Here is a 14,234-nt window from a genome sequence, read left to right on the forward strand (position 1 = left end):
TTGGTCATCCTTGTATTTTATATATTCTCATGTGCATTTACATACTGGATTTTGCTGCGGCTTCTCCTTTGCTTATGATTTTGTTGAGATCGAGACATGATGGCTGAGGACCCAGAGGGCTGGGAGGTATGATGAAGCATGATTTTAATCATTCTACGGTTTAATATGATCTAATAATTCCATTCGTGTGCCATACTTGCAAAGCTGTGCAGTCATAATCGTCCATATATTCGTAACGTTCGTGATCCGATTAGGTAGAGTAAGAGTTGATATAGTACTGCCGGAGTACGGCGTTAGTTTTATACGCATCAGATCCAGCCCAGCCACTCACCGTCAGACAGGAATCTTCTCCGTCCCAGCTACTGGGTAGATACACGTACAGAACCAGGGCTGTCTCGTGTATAAAACCTAAGCCAGCCAGTCAGTAAGCACCCGCCGAGAGCCAAACAGAGGAAACAGAAACACTCACACGCAACAACCTTCGGACTCAACCGGCCCACACTCAGCACCCGACCCCAGTCCTTCCCATCGATGCGCACCTTGGCCCAAGCCGCCTCGTCGTGCTCGCCCAGCCCGCGCATCCGCTCACTTGGCAACTGCTCGATCTGGCCCTGCGACAGCTGACCCGGGTCCAGCGCCGGGTTGACCAAGTCAGTCCAGACGCTGGAAATGCGCAGAGCATCCGTCGCGATGGCCAGGCGCAACGAGCCGTGCATGTTCGCCGACAGCTCCAGCCGCGGCGCGGTGACCGCCGCGCCACCCCCCTTCGCGTCTGTCATCGCCAAATTCGTAAACCGCTCCGAGATGCTCTTCAGCTGCAGCAACCCCGGCAGGATGATGTGCACGTCGGGGTCGCGACAGCGCGGCTCGTGCAGCCCCTCCACGGCCGATTCGTGCAGCACCTTGACGGGGATTTCCTGCGAGATGACAGTTTCGCGCTCGCGGGGCCCCGAGCCAGTGCTCGTGGGGTCGCCGGCGGTGTCGGCGATGCCTAGGGCGTTGGACCCCGTCGTCCAGGAGGAGGCGAGCACGGTGAGCGCGAGGAGCGGGATGTTGCCCTTCTTGGTGAGGCGGAGTTGGGCGGAGGTTGCGGTGGCGGCAGAGCGGAGGGCGCGGTGGAGTACGCTGACGGGGACTTCGAGGTTTATGACGCCGGAGTTGGATTGGAGAGTGTAGGTTGAGGGTTCGAAGATGGCGTCCTGGGCGGATGCTGTTAGGTGGAAGTGTGGGCTTGGGGGAGGCTAGGTGGACGTACGACGGGGAGTTGGGCCCAGACTTGGGTGCCCTGGTCGGGGATGATGGTGAATCGTACGGCGCCATCCTCGAGACGCATCCAGCAGACTTTTCCCAGGGACGAGAGCGAGGCGGTTAGTTCTGCAGCTGTTAGCTTGGGGAGCTCGACGCGAGACGCGTTACGCGTGAGGGGGTGTTGGAGAGGCAGACGTACTAGTGAAGGTAGCGATGTTGGTTAATTGACTGCGGAAGCGCATGATGGCTGGCGGGGGTCATTCTGGGACTGGGGTAGACATGGAGGAGGGTGGTGGTGGTGATGATATGGGATGTTGAAGTTGAAGTTGGAGTGGGCGGTGGAGATGTCATAACAGATGTGCGCATAACATAAAACACCTGGTGCGTCTACACCAAGCATGGGATGGAAGTTCCCATCAGATCCCTCTATGGGGAATCCCTTACTGTAAGAGCTTTCTTCCCTTGCATCATGGCGTTTTCCTGTTTGTGTCAAGATCGATAGAACGGTGGACTATAATTATCGCCGTATAGTTCATAGTTCCCTTTTGGTCCTCCCGTGACTCCCGATCTTCCACCTCAACACCACCACCTTCTCTCTTCCTTCTCCTCTCTCTCTCTCCTCTCCCATATTTCCCCTTCTCCCTCTCCCCGCAGAGCTGGTCTCGTCTTCTCTCTCGCCTCTCATTCCAGCTTCTTCCTCCCTCGTCCACTGTCTCTACGCTCTCGACTTGGTGTCCACCCTGATCCACCCTCCCTCGGCCCTAAACGTCTCTCGTTTCTCCTAAATTATCTTCAATCTGTCCAAATATTCTTCTCTCTTCCCTGGTTCTTCTTCCTTCTCCATTCTCCATTGTCATAATAATACCTTGGAATTTCTAAATTCACTGTCTCAGTCGAGACTTCTTTCCAAGCTCCCCGGCACTCTCACTACATCCCCTAATCCAACCCCGGGTGTTCGCCATCAAACGCCGATCTCGACGCGTCCCAGCATGCGCGCTTGTCAGCAATTCTCTCGCCTTTCACCACTGGATCTCACCTGTCGACCTCCCTCCCCTCAGACGCGTGTGGATCGTCTCTGATCTAGCCTTCGACGAAGATGGCTACCCATCCTCCAAATCCACTTCATCCCCCAACACGTCTCTCCCCGTCTAATCTTCAGCTTCGCTCCTCCGCCCGCTCTCCGTCTCCCAACCGACTAGCCGTGCCGGACTATCAGTCGATCGACCCGCTCTTGGGAACCCTGTCCCCCGAGGCCACTCTCGAGGCCCTGGCATCCGCCAACGCTGTGCCCACGAACGAACGAGGCGCGCAGGATATACTCGCACAGAGTATTTCCCAGGTTTCCCCAGCCGAACGGGCTCTGGGTATCCGCGCGGCCGTCGCCGCACAGAAACTCGGTCACTGGTATCGAGAAATCCAAGGGTGGGATTGGCCGAAACGAACGGATACTCATCTGGGGGAAGGCTTTATCCCTCCGTCCATCGATCCTACGGAGGGCGTTCCGGACAAGGAATACTACGGAAGTCTTCCCGCGGCGGTCGTTGTTCAACATGAGAAACGTATAGAGGAGATCCGGGATGGAATGGAAAATTTAAATGTCGATGAACTTAAAGAACATGTGCTCAGTGCCCACATTCCTGCCCGATCTCGGCCATCGTCAGCCAACAGCACTGTATCGGTACCCCCACCGCTCAGCTATGTGCAGCTGAGTGACTTCACTGCAGTTATTACTGCCACCATACTGCGCGCTCTGCCCCTCCTATCCCGTCTGAATAGCCTCCTGTCCGCCTGGGACGTTCGATTGCTGGTCCTCCGCCAGATTCCTGGCCTCCTCCGTGCCCTTCGTCTCGCTCGTTCCGAGTTGAACTTGGCTCTAGACCTACTAAAATCTACTGAGCCCCCTTCTGAAGCAGACCCCCTATATTCAAGGGCCAACTACCATGTGAAGCGTGCCGCCTTGGAGGCTTCGGTCCTCTCCGCCGGCCGGCGCATGGACCGCATTCTCGATTCCCTAGAGGGGCGTGAAGATTCCTTACCCGAGGCGTGGATTGACGAATTGGAAACAATAGAATCGGAATTCGGTTCGTGGGTCATGGAGGCTGAGAAGCGCTCTGTCCAGAACGAATGGCGGCGTTCCGTGACAAAAAAACAGAAAGTGCGTTTGCCAGAACCAGAGCCGATTCAACCGGTTTCACCACTTGATGAATCTAGTAAGGCAGAGCAGTCAGCTTCTGACTTCCATTCGCCTTCTGACTCGACCCGGCCGCTTCCAATGGAAACGATTGAGGAAGAACCAAGCAGCCCTCTAAAAACAGCTCCCGCGGAAGCTGCCAGCCTCGACCGAGCTGCAGCCGTGCTCCCTAGTATTGAAGCCGCTACTCCAGAGACCTCGAGTCGACTCCTGTCCGAGAGCTCCGAGTCGAATGCTCTTGATCCACCTCGAGATGTCCAGTCAGATGAGTGTGAGACCCAAGTTGATATCAGCCAAGTTGATAATGGGCTGCCTGATGCCTCTATGGTGACCCGGCAATCACTGTCTACGAGTGATGCGGCTGATTGTGAACCGACCGAACCCATACCTATGCCTATGGGGCAGAATGACGTGTGCTCGAATGACATGCACCGAGATCCAGATCTACACATACAGGACGATTCAGTATTGCTGGAAAGACCAGTTGACCCGTCTGTTAACAACGACTTTCAAGGACTTGCAGGCTCTCCTTACACCCAAGACAACTCGCCAGAGACAGTAGAGACCCATCGGGACAAATCTCCATCCCCTTCGTCATTTTCCGCGGGCGTACCATCAAGCCCTCGCTTGGAATACGAACCCGAAGATGACGTGACTCCACTATATGTGAATGGAGGTGCAGCGAGGCCAGTTGAGAATATCTCCACCCCCTGTGGAGTAGAGTCATCGAGAGAGTCAGACGCACACTGTCGTATGAATGAGAGTCACCACCCACTCTCGTCTATATCCGATCAAAGAGAGACTCAAAATACCGGTGCGCAACTCACCGTACCTGGTCCAACTGCTGCTGTTCAGGTGTATGAAAATGATCTATCTACATCTCAGTCCAGCATTCCCTCGCTGGACTCGTCTACTTCGAATGCGTCCGAAAACGACGAGAAACCAGTGTCGTCACTGACCAACACCCCAGAAGAGGCTGACAAAGATCCACCTTCTAAACGCCCCTTGGAGAGCCCGATTAAACTTTCCAAAGGTGTAACGAGCCGATCACACCCAGAGAAGCCTGATGCAAAGTCTCGTGGCCGTCGATCCTCAATGATCTCCGCGGCTTCCTACTCAGACTACCCGTCCCTGATATCGAGCCCCGAGCTTCGTGGACCGCACACAGCCTCATCTAACGGGACACCCCTACCCTTAGAAACTCCCCCTCAACTGCGCCCACGTCGCGAACCGTCCGACCCAACCCCGTCGAATAAGCATACTCTGCGGGCCGACCGTCTCCTTGGGCTAGAAAACGATGTGACTCCTCCACGAACGGCCTTGAAACATAATCGGGCTCTGAGCCTTCCCTTGCAACGATTCATCAACGAACGGCTCGAACTGGATTATGAAAACGAAGCCAGCCCGAATATGGAGAGCCCTACAGCCGAGAAGGGGCCGAGAGGTGAATATCCACCGGTGAGGCTGAGCTCCCGGCCTGCTTCTGCTCCATGGTCGCAAAAGAAGAATAGACTGTCTGCGCCACCTAAACCTGCTCGCCCACATGGTCACACCAAGCAGTTGAGATCGTCCTTTGAAGGAAGCCCTATGCTGGAATCGGATGTTGAGAAGTTCGACATGGACCAGCAGAAACATAACAAACCAGACGGCCAAAAGAAGGAACCTGAACGCCCATACTTGGAGCCGCCAATCCACATAGCAGCCGCCCGTCTGAGAAGACAATTGGCCTCCCATCCGAGCCTTGAGGATATCGGAAGGCACAGATCTCTCACAGAAGATTCATCTACAAGCTCCTTACTTAAGGATGCGCCGCGGCCCCCTCAGAGCAATCGTCTGAAAAAGCCAAAGGATCAGATGGATGAGAAAATTAGCTCCATCCTTACAAGCATCCCAGGTAATATTGCCCTGATGCAAGCCGATGATTCCGAACACGAGACGTCCTCTATAGCGTCTTTTCCTCTTAAGCCCCGAGAGCTTCGCTCAGTTTCTCGGGCCGGTTCATCATCTCGCAGCGGTACACCCGGGCCAGGTCTCACCATTACGCCTGCACCTGCTCGCAGGAGACATTCGCACGCTCCTGGTGCCAACGCAATGAAAGTCTACCACCTTCATGGCGGCGAGAAACCCGTCAAGCTTGCATGTCGTACCGTCGGCAGAAATGGGGAGCGTGTAATGGCCCGCATTGGCGGTGGTTGGTCGGATCTAGCTGAATACCTGACGGTGTACGCCATGCATCACCGGAGCCGGCATTTTTCAGAAGCTCCCCGCGTGGAAGTACAGGAATTATCTTCTCGTGAATCCACCCCGTCGTATGCGTCCCCCGCTACTCGAGTGGTTTCAGGGAATAATGGACGAGACACGCCGTCTCGCCCCACCTCTGTTATGAGCAATCGGCCGCCATCCTCACTTGCTGTTCGCAAAACCAGGCGCTCTTCGAACGCATCTGATGTGGCGGGCTTGAGGGCAGTCAGCGCTGGTGCCTCCCTCAACGTCTCGGGCACTCCGTTATCGACAGTTTCATCCCGTCGGCGACTTTCAGTCTCGTCCAATACTTCCGTAGGGGCCGTGTCGTCCGCCAATTACTCACCCTCCACTACAATCGGAGGGACTTCTCCCACGATCCCACTTGGACTCGCTGGACCTAAACCGAGATCTCGACGCATCTCAATGACGCCGGAGAGCGAAGCCTGGGTAGAAGATGTCCTCGGGCAAGCGCGCCGGAGTGCATCTTTACGGCCCCTTCCCAGCAGTTTGGGCGTCGATCAGGAGTCTACAGGGCGTAGAACTCCGGCACTGGCAAAATCTCGGAGCATCAATGATATCAGCGCAGCGGGCTCCAGCCGGCGTGTTGCTCTTCGTGGACTTGGAGGTCGCTTGAACTGACACACCTATTTTCCATTCCTCCTCAGCCACCCGTTTTTGTTTGATTTTTGTTCCACTTACTAATCCTTAGCACATAGCATGGGCGTTACTTGCTCGCGTTTTCTGATACTGGTCCAGGCAGGAATCAATTGTCTGGCATTGCATTATCGGTGTCTAGTCTCTTTGCATTTTCGGGATTACTCTCCTATACAAGACTTCCGGATTTCCTTTCGCTTCGGCAATCATGAGCGGGCATTCATTTCTGTTCGGAGTCTCCTTGCATATACATTTTAGGCTGGTTGATTTGCTGTTATTTTTGGCCATATTGCGGATATCTTGATACCCTTGTCTCTTTTCGATGCCGGCCTTGATTATCATCTTTGCTTTCTTTCTATAATCCGCACATAATTTGGGCTTAATAGTACATATTTCTTCCCTAACCCTGGATTTTTTTTTTGTCTGAAATAAACAATGTAGATGCTACAGAGTAGGGATTCGCAGATGAAAGGAGTAAATAATCTTGATGAGAAATATCAAGGCAAATCGGAAATGCTTAAACCGACGAAACGCCCTACTCCCAACCTCAATTGCCATATATCATTAAATCAAAATCAACATAACAATCGTCTCTCTAACCAATATTAATCATGTCTCGTCATCAAGTTTCTGGGGCGTCACTTAGAGACTTTAGTCTACGTCTCAGGAGAATTATGCTGTCGCTTCGATGGCTCTTGCTTCCAGAAGATATCCTTTCGGAACAGGTCTCTCAGCTCCGGGGAGATAACCTTGGGCGTCTCCGAGCTGTCCCCCGGCAGAGGACTGCTGCTCGGACCTGCGCTGACACCGCTACTGTAACCCGTACTGGGGGGTCGTTGTGGCGACTTGCCTTTTGCGGGGGACGAAGCTTCTGGCGTCGTTGTCGGTTTCCGCTGGTGGGCTGCGGGCGCAGGGAAGTTGTTCTTCTTGTCAATGGCTTGGACGGCGCGGTCGAAGCGGCGAAAGAGCGATTCGGCCCGGGTCAAGATCGGGACAAGCTCCATCGTGTTGGAAAGTTCGTTGACTAGGATTATCGAGTTAGATGCTGGCTGCCTCCGGTGGATTGCTCTCTACGCGGGGAAATGGGGGCGAGCGGGGGGGGCTTACTGTATTTTAGAACTTCGTCGAAATGCTTGAGATGATCCATTATCACATCGCGGTGCTTTTCGAGAATCGCAAGCGCGATGAACAGGTGAAAGCTACTCGAGAGGTAATCGGTCCAGAGTGTCTCCCAGAGTCGCAGGACGTCTACCCATTCGAATTCGCGCTTGTACCAGACGAGGAGCATGCGGAAGAAGAAGAAAAAGTTCGTGCTGTCGGCGGATTGGAGGTGCAGGTATAGCTGTGGGTCCATGAGCTGGACAAGGTGGTCCAGGGTAAGGAGCTGCACGCGCATGCCAGATTGGTCGCGGAGGAAATTTCGTTCCTGTATGTCTTGGTTAATAGGATGTGTGATAGGCCGGGGAGGAGACTATATACCATTCGGTCCATGAACCCGACGAATGCCCAGAATGCGACTGCGTCGTCTTGCATGACAGCGTAGATGGGCGCGAGCAGATCGCTCATGCCTTGGACATAGCCCAAATCGGGGTTGTATTCGTTGTAGGTTAGGAGCATATCTTTCATTTGCTCCAGGTGCACATTGGTCCCTGTGTCTGCGAACGGGGAATCGGGGTCGGGATGGGGAATGTCCTCGCCTGCAAATAGAGGTATCGTGCGATCGGTCCGGTGGACATCCTTCTCTGCAGGATCGTCCGGGTGCAACATTAGCAAAGCCTCATCGCCTTTATGGATGTAGTCTAGCTGTAGGACTTACCGATACGGTTCCTCTGCTCTTTCCACCACTCGTACTGCTCAGCCGTGGAGGAACCTTCGATCATCCGTTCCCACCAAGCGCCCTTCAACCGGATGTATTCGTCACGCTTGGAGTTCATCATGACCTGGCGTTCCTCCCGGCTGCTGTCCCACGCGTATACCCCAAGGAGGAACAGCCACGCCTCTTTTCGGACGCCGTCGTTCGGCTCGAGGCCTCCGTGGAATATCCTCTCCTTGGCCTCATCAACGGTAACCTGCAATCTCCCCGTTTCGGGGTCAAAGAATCCTTCCCACTCTTTGAGGGTGAGGATCTTCCGCCGTTCGTGTATCGACATGGTCCCTGTCTCCAGGTCGAGGATCTCGAAATCCCCCACGGAGCTATTTTCCATCTCGAGCACATCGCGGGCGGTCCAGATCCGCTGGTTCCGTTCACGTTCGCTCTGCTCAGAGATACTCATAGCCCAGCGAGCCAGGTATAACCGGGCACTGTCGAACTCATCCTGCAGGGTCTGGATTTCAGGGGTCTTCATCAAGCGGCGAACCTGCGGAGGCACACGAGGGTTATCGGCGATTTCATTGGCCGTGCGACGCGTGAATGTCGTGATCTTGCTCAGCTGCTCAAGGACCTTCCACCTCGTCTCTTTGATCGCCTTGGTAAATGGGTCCATTCCGGCGTCTCGCGGGCCGCCCGCACTGGGAGCTGCCGGTGCAGCAACCTGGTCCTGCGACGTGCGCTTAGTTCCGCCCGCGGACAACGGACGCCCAAAAGAAACTTGATCCTCCTCTGATGGGTTGACAAGGTAGACGCTACTATCCACGGCGGACCGTTGAACCTCGACGTACTTCCGCAGCCACCGGAGGACCTCATCTCCGCCCCAGAACACAGTGCCATCCTCACCGAACGGGTCGAACGTCTGCTGAGTTCTTCGTTTCTTTTGCAGAATCGTCGACTGGCATTCGCTGTCGTGGAAAAATAGTGCGGGGAAACTATCACCTGCGCGGGAGTTGATCACGAGACTGCCAAACCACCATCCTAGGCTTGGTGGTCGTACAAGTAGCGAGTAGATCTCCGATAGGGGAACGGCGAAGGCGTAGAGACCGATGGGGTCCTTGTATGTGGTTGTGGCGGGGAGAGCGGGGACGAGATACTTTTGTTTCGGCGGGGAGGAGTCTTCGGAAAGGTCGACCTTGACGTAGGTGCTGTAGGCATCGCCCAAGGAGGATTCGGGAACCCAGGCGAGGAGGTAAGAGGAGAGGTCGGACTTCTTAGGAGGGGTAGTGGAGGGGGCATCGGAAGAGGGGGGTACGGGCTTTTGCTGAACAAGCGCGATGAAGCCGGGGATATTGTCTTTGGAAGAAGCCGTGGGATGAACGTAGACCTATAGAGCCGGATCAGTCGAAAGTGACGTGATGAGCAAGGAGATGTAAGCCCACTGACCTTGCTTTTGGAAAACAGAAGCTTCACTCCCCTCCTGCTTGTTGCATGAGAAATGGTGTTGTATTCGTCTTCCTCATCGTCACTGACGTCGTAGTAGGAGGCTGTCGGAGAAGGCGGCGAAGGCGGCGGCGTATACTGGGGTCCGGAGCTGGCCATTTTGGCTGCGAGAGGATGTTCCAGCATGAGTTAGGGGGAGAGGGACATTCTTAGAGGGGATAAGTGCAGCGCCTAGACGGACCGAAAGGGTGGAGAGGAGGAGAAAGGATGGAGGTGAGAGGATGGATGACGGAAATGGAATGACTTCATAACGGGTGGATCCACCTGATCCCGGACATGTGACTTAGGCAACTATATACCACTACAATAGCATACCCCGTCTACATATTCTAGAGCAGAGATTCTCGCTTGTTAATCTTGTTATTACCCCGTTAGGTGAAGTCTTTTGCTGATAGCTCGCTCATTATCATCCCATGCGGGTCTCCTGCTTGGCTCCCGCCACAGCAGCGAGATAGCTTGGCCGGTCCTTCACATAGAACTCAACATCAACCTTGCCTCCCAGGTTCGCTCCACCATTGTCCAAAGATCCTGCCTTTACGCAAGTGATTTCAGGCATGAGTTCGAGCTCCGTGTATAGGCTCGATCCGCAGGTGGGACAGAAGAAGTGTTTGTTGATCTTGCCACTGGCGCCGGTTGCATCGTATGACGAGGGTGTTCCTACTACATGTCAGCTTGATTTCGATCGACATTGGTAAGGGAGATATATTATTCAGTACCTTTGGTCACCTTGAAGCTAGTCCGGGGCACACATGCGTTGGAAGTGAAGGCGCCGCCAGTCCACTGCCAATTAGGTCAGTAAATGTGCCCAGCCAGATTATAACTATGGGATTACCTTTTGGCAATCCGTGCAATGGCAGAGTGCACTGAGATATTCATTAACTGTCCCCAAGTCAGTGTGTGTGAGAGAGATGACGATGAGGGAGCACAGTCTTACCTTCGGCGGAGTACGTGATAGCACCGCACATGCAGCTCCCTGTGAGAGTCATGGTGATCTAGGATGTTCTGTAGATATAATGGGAATCTTTCGATATGAGGAAGACTTTGCGGAAAATAGAAGGACTGTGCCTTCATTTGATGGTATATATATGGTGGGCATGAACATCCGCTGCGGGGTGGTCAAACACCGGAACACCGGCCGGTGTTGCATCAATCGCCGGACCTCCACCAGGCCTTCGAAGAACATATCTAATTGCATTCATTAGGATCGAGACTACCGTCGTGGGTACTAATTTCCCATTCCGAAGACCCCTTTATAATCATCAATGTCGTAGGCGCTGCGAACTTCCTCGAGCATTGCTGCCACTCCTTCAAAAATGGGAAAGGAATGGTCCATAACGTGGAGCAGATCACAAATGCCGTGACGTAGCTCATGGACAAGTCTCTCAATCTCAACGCTTTCCAATCCCGGCTCTGTGCTGCTCAAAATATCCCGATACTTCTCGCAGTTCCCCGATGCAAGGGCTCCTTGGAGAGTATATAGCAAGACAAGCAGAGTGTATGCGGATTGCATTGCACAGCACGCAAAGTACGGCAATGGCCTTGGAGAGAAACTGAGCGAACTTCGAAGTGTAACATCTATATACTCCACCGGTTGAACCAGGGCAGAAAGACATTGTGTAACCCCTAGGGCAGAGGCCATACATATTTTCGAAGCTGTCATCGCATGTGCGAAGGTATCATCATGATTTTCGCCGGAGTCTTGCACTTGCAGTGATCTCAACATCTGCGACTCGATTATATCAGAGCTTACATTAGCGGTGGCTGGTGGAGCGATGGCCGTCAAGTCGCAGTGTTGAGAGAGGAATATGGCATGATCGGAAAATGCCGTAAGCCGGTGCAGTCGAAGCCGCGCACTTTTATCCTAAGTATACTTATTACTTCTCAATAAAAGGAAAGAAATCTCACCTATGAAGCACAGCGCGAATGGAGTGCCACATATTTCTGGCAACGTGCCCTTCTATTGGCTCGTTGATATCTCGTATAAACACCGAATAGCTCGCAGACAGCATATTTCGCAGCTCCAAATCCAGGTCATCAAACTGACTTTGGGTGGTTTGTGAAACATCTTTGACGTCCAGTTTGAAGTTCATACTTTTAGAGAGATGTGATGCCGTGAAATAAATTTTCGTGGCTTTGATATAAAGCTCCCACGGCTGAAAACAGACGTAATTAGAAATGGGACATTATGGAGACGGATGAGCTTCATACCTCTGAGGAGACATTGAATCTTGGATACGACGTTGTGGTTTGTGAGGTATTCTCCAGATGAGGTGTCTACCTTGCGTCAGCGACAATCGTACAGGAGCGACGATGCCCAATCCATACTTACCAAATTTTGCAATATCGATGATTGATACATGACATAAACCTATTGCGCATGAACTTAGTATCAGCTCAATCGAAAGAGCTAATTCCAATAGCAACTCACCGTCATCCACCAAGCACGCCTCTTCGCCTCTAAAAATTCATGGTCGTCTTCTATACGGTGCAGCCCCATGTCCATGGCCTGCGTCATTGCTTGGTTCGCTCGAGCTCGCATCTTGCAGAGGTTACCGCGTTGGCAGTACTCATATTGGCTTAGTATCAGCAGTGCTAGCAGACTCTCAAGTTGTACGGGAGTGTGTGGGTGAATGGAATCCCGTGGACGAGGCCAATTCACGAGATCAGAAACGGAGCCAATCGGCATTGATATAGGTCGGCCAAGGTCCTCGTCGACAAAGTACATCGCCTTCTCCGCGTACATGTGAGCGACAGACCTACGAATAAGAGCTGCAGAGTGAGTGGTTATCCCTTGGTGTTCTTCACTCAGTGGAATGAGGGCTAATATAGCAGCCAGTGCCATAAACAGAGGAGAGTCAGAGTAGGAGGGGAGATGATCACCCCGGAAAGTGGAGAGACTAGCTGTGCTGAGAGCGAATTGGGCAGGAGAATCCACCTGTTCCTCAGCTCCGGGTGGGGGAAGGAGAGGCAGGAAAGGATGAATGAATAAGTAATAAGCATTCAGTCTGCGGATGCCAATTAGTATCCGAATACTCTCCATCATGAGCATAATCGGGATACGAACATATTCGAGCCAGAGTCGTATACACGAACAGGAAGGCTTTCGCCTTGAGTAATAAACTGGTGCATTGTTGCTGCTGAAGATACATCACCAACATGTTGCGTGTCATCTGCATTTAGGGTGAAAGGAGAAATTGGCATATCTAGATTCTGCAGCAAGGTCTCCGGCATGGAAAGGTTATGGAAGGCCTCTGTGTACGAGCCTGAAAGATCGATAGCAAAACAATTAGACCCCAGGCCTGTAGCTAGTAATAAAGATTCGTACCTGATCTTGTGGTGACATTCCCAAGGGTCCCCATGGTCACAGCGCCATTTTCAGGCTCTTGAGTCTTGCGACGCTTTCGCAGCCCTCCACGTTGGCTAGCTTTGTATTCACAGTATTTGGATTTTCTTAAACACTGAAGGAATGAGTCACTAAAGAGATTCGACGAGAGAGGACACTAATTTGGAAACCACATACATTGTTGCAAGGGTCTTGGCCATCGCAACGGACCTTGCAAGATCGGCTAGTTAGAAGTCAGCGGCTTGTACCGTAGCCCAATAGGCATGTTGGGTTACCATTCCAAACAGGCCAGTCTGACCGGTGGCTCTGCGAGCCGACGGCCATATCTCACGCGGTGAGCCATTTGTATATCAGGATGTTGAAAGAAGACGGACTAAAAGTGAAAGTCTAAAGGATGTTGTGGGTTGAAAATTTTTAGCCGTGGTCCGACTACGAAGGGAGAAAAGAAACCCGACAATGTCAGATGTAGTTGACACCGTCTTCGACGGATATACTACGAACCCTTGGTAACCGCATTTCATCAAACTGTATTGCGTGGCTAAATGTACGAATGTTTCTTCCTTGAACACAGTGAAAATAATGGCTCAACACACCGTCGAGACACGCACTTCTGTACTACGGCCACATGCTGATTGATAAGTGCGCTAAGAACAGTCAATAAGGATAGACAGTTTCCATTGAGGTTTATATAGTCCCTAGCGAATATTTAATGTGGTGTGATGTGTGTTGATGAGGGTTGGAAGAAGGCATGATAGGTCCCAACAGTAGGAGAGAAGTTATTACTTGACATGGTGCCCCTGGGGGAAATTTCAATTATAGGAAAGGGGTAATGATATACGTTATAGCATTCCGCAGTAGATAGCGCCTGCAGACACTCAGCAAGACTGCTAAACCTGGCATAGCCTTTCCGGAAAACGCCTTCACATACACACGTTCGTTGTTTCCCAGACCCTAATGTCAAGACATACTAAACCATAATAAGAATATGAGCGGAAGAACCAGGGTTCAGAATTAAATACATTAATACCATGGGTTTGGTAAAGCCTTGTATTAGTGAGGATGTGCACTCGATCTGGACATGCCGTGAGCAGCCATGAGCAATGCAGCGAATTCCAGCCCCGGAGAAGTTAGCCGTTGGGTTCACGAAGCGGAGGGCATTTACTACCTTGCCATACGATGAGAGAAGCGCGCAATTGTCGGGGAAGAAGGACAAGCCTGGTTAATATTTTGGCTTGCCGTGCGCA

The 14,234-nt window shown here is 52.5% G+C and overlaps 6 protein-coding genes across 6 annotated transcripts; 1 reads left to right on the forward strand and 5 right to left on the reverse strand.

The window, feature by feature from the left end:
- Window positions 1-250: 250 nt before the first annotated feature.
- On the reverse strand, window positions 251-1,490 carry BDV59DRAFT_197520 (checkpoint protein HUS1 family protein; the record flags this gene model as incomplete). Its single annotated transcript, XM_073692942.1, has 5 exons — window positions 251-277; window positions 332-408; window positions 470-1,199; window positions 1,256-1,374; window positions 1,448-1,490. 5 exons carry the CDS (start codon window positions 1,488-1,490, stop codon window positions 251-253), a joined length of 996 nt encoding a protein of 331 aa, XP_073553387.1.
- A 248-nt stretch (window positions 1,491-1,738) lies between these two features.
- Window positions 1,739-6,398, forward strand: BDV59DRAFT_6870 (GAS2 domain protein). Its single transcript, XM_073696907.1, has one exon. It carries the CDS (start codon window positions 2,345-2,347, stop codon window positions 6,320-6,322), a length of 3,978 nt encoding a protein of 1,325 aa, XP_073553388.1. The 5' UTR covers window positions 1,739-2,344; the 3' UTR covers window positions 6,323-6,398.
- A 438-nt stretch (window positions 6,399-6,836) lies between these two features.
- BDV59DRAFT_6868 (GTPase-activating protein GYP7) lies at window positions 6,837-9,857 on the reverse strand. Its single transcript, XM_073696906.1, has 5 exons — window positions 9,591-9,857; window positions 8,154-9,531; window positions 7,817-8,079; window positions 7,445-7,763; window positions 6,837-7,361 (listed from the first exon to the last, which is right to left on the reverse strand). Exons 1-5 carry the CDS (start codon window positions 9,771-9,773, stop codon window positions 6,994-6,996), a joined length of 2,511 nt encoding a protein of 836 aa, XP_073553389.1. The 5' UTR covers window positions 9,774-9,857; the 3' UTR covers window positions 6,837-6,993.
- A 196-nt stretch (window positions 9,858-10,053) lies between these two features.
- BDV59DRAFT_197523 (GFA family protein) lies at window positions 10,054-10,633 on the reverse strand (the record flags this gene model as incomplete). The annotated part of the gene is made up of 4 exons (XM_073692943.1): window positions 10,054-10,304; window positions 10,364-10,427; window positions 10,480-10,526; window positions 10,582-10,633. 4 exons carry the CDS (start codon window positions 10,631-10,633, stop codon window positions 10,054-10,056), a joined length of 414 nt encoding a protein of 137 aa, XP_073553390.1.
- Window positions 10,582-11,678, reverse strand: BDV59DRAFT_167237 (uncharacterized protein). Its single transcript, XM_073687859.1, has 3 exons — window positions 11,561-11,678; window positions 10,850-11,512; window positions 10,582-10,724 (listed from the first exon to the last, which is right to left on the reverse strand). Exon 2 carries the CDS (start codon window positions 11,368-11,370, stop codon window positions 10,873-10,875), a length of 498 nt encoding a protein of 165 aa, XP_073553391.1. The 5' UTR covers window positions 11,371-11,512; window positions 11,561-11,678; the 3' UTR covers window positions 10,582-10,724; window positions 10,850-10,872.
- Window positions 11,679-11,682: 4 nt separating this feature from the next.
- On the reverse strand, window positions 11,683-13,289 carry BDV59DRAFT_167240 (uncharacterized protein). Its single transcript, XM_073687860.1, has 5 exons — window positions 13,266-13,289; window positions 13,168-13,213; window positions 12,973-13,105; window positions 12,712-12,910; window positions 11,683-12,652 (listed from the first exon to the last, which is right to left on the reverse strand). The coding sequence occupies exons 3-5, from the start codon at window positions 13,004-13,006 to the stop codon at window positions 12,055-12,057; spliced, it is 831 nt and encodes a 276-aa protein (XP_073553392.1). The 5' UTR covers window positions 13,007-13,105; window positions 13,168-13,213; window positions 13,266-13,289; the 3' UTR covers window positions 11,683-12,054.
- Window positions 13,290-14,234: the final 945 nt, after the last annotated feature.

Source organism: Aspergillus ambiguus, assembly GCF_047715705.1.
Source record: "Aspergillus ambiguus strain CBS 117.58 unplaced genomic scaffold BDV59scaffold_1, whole genome shotgun sequence".
NCBI lineage: Eukaryota > Fungi > Ascomycota > Eurotiomycetes > Eurotiales > Aspergillaceae > Aspergillus > Aspergillus ambiguus.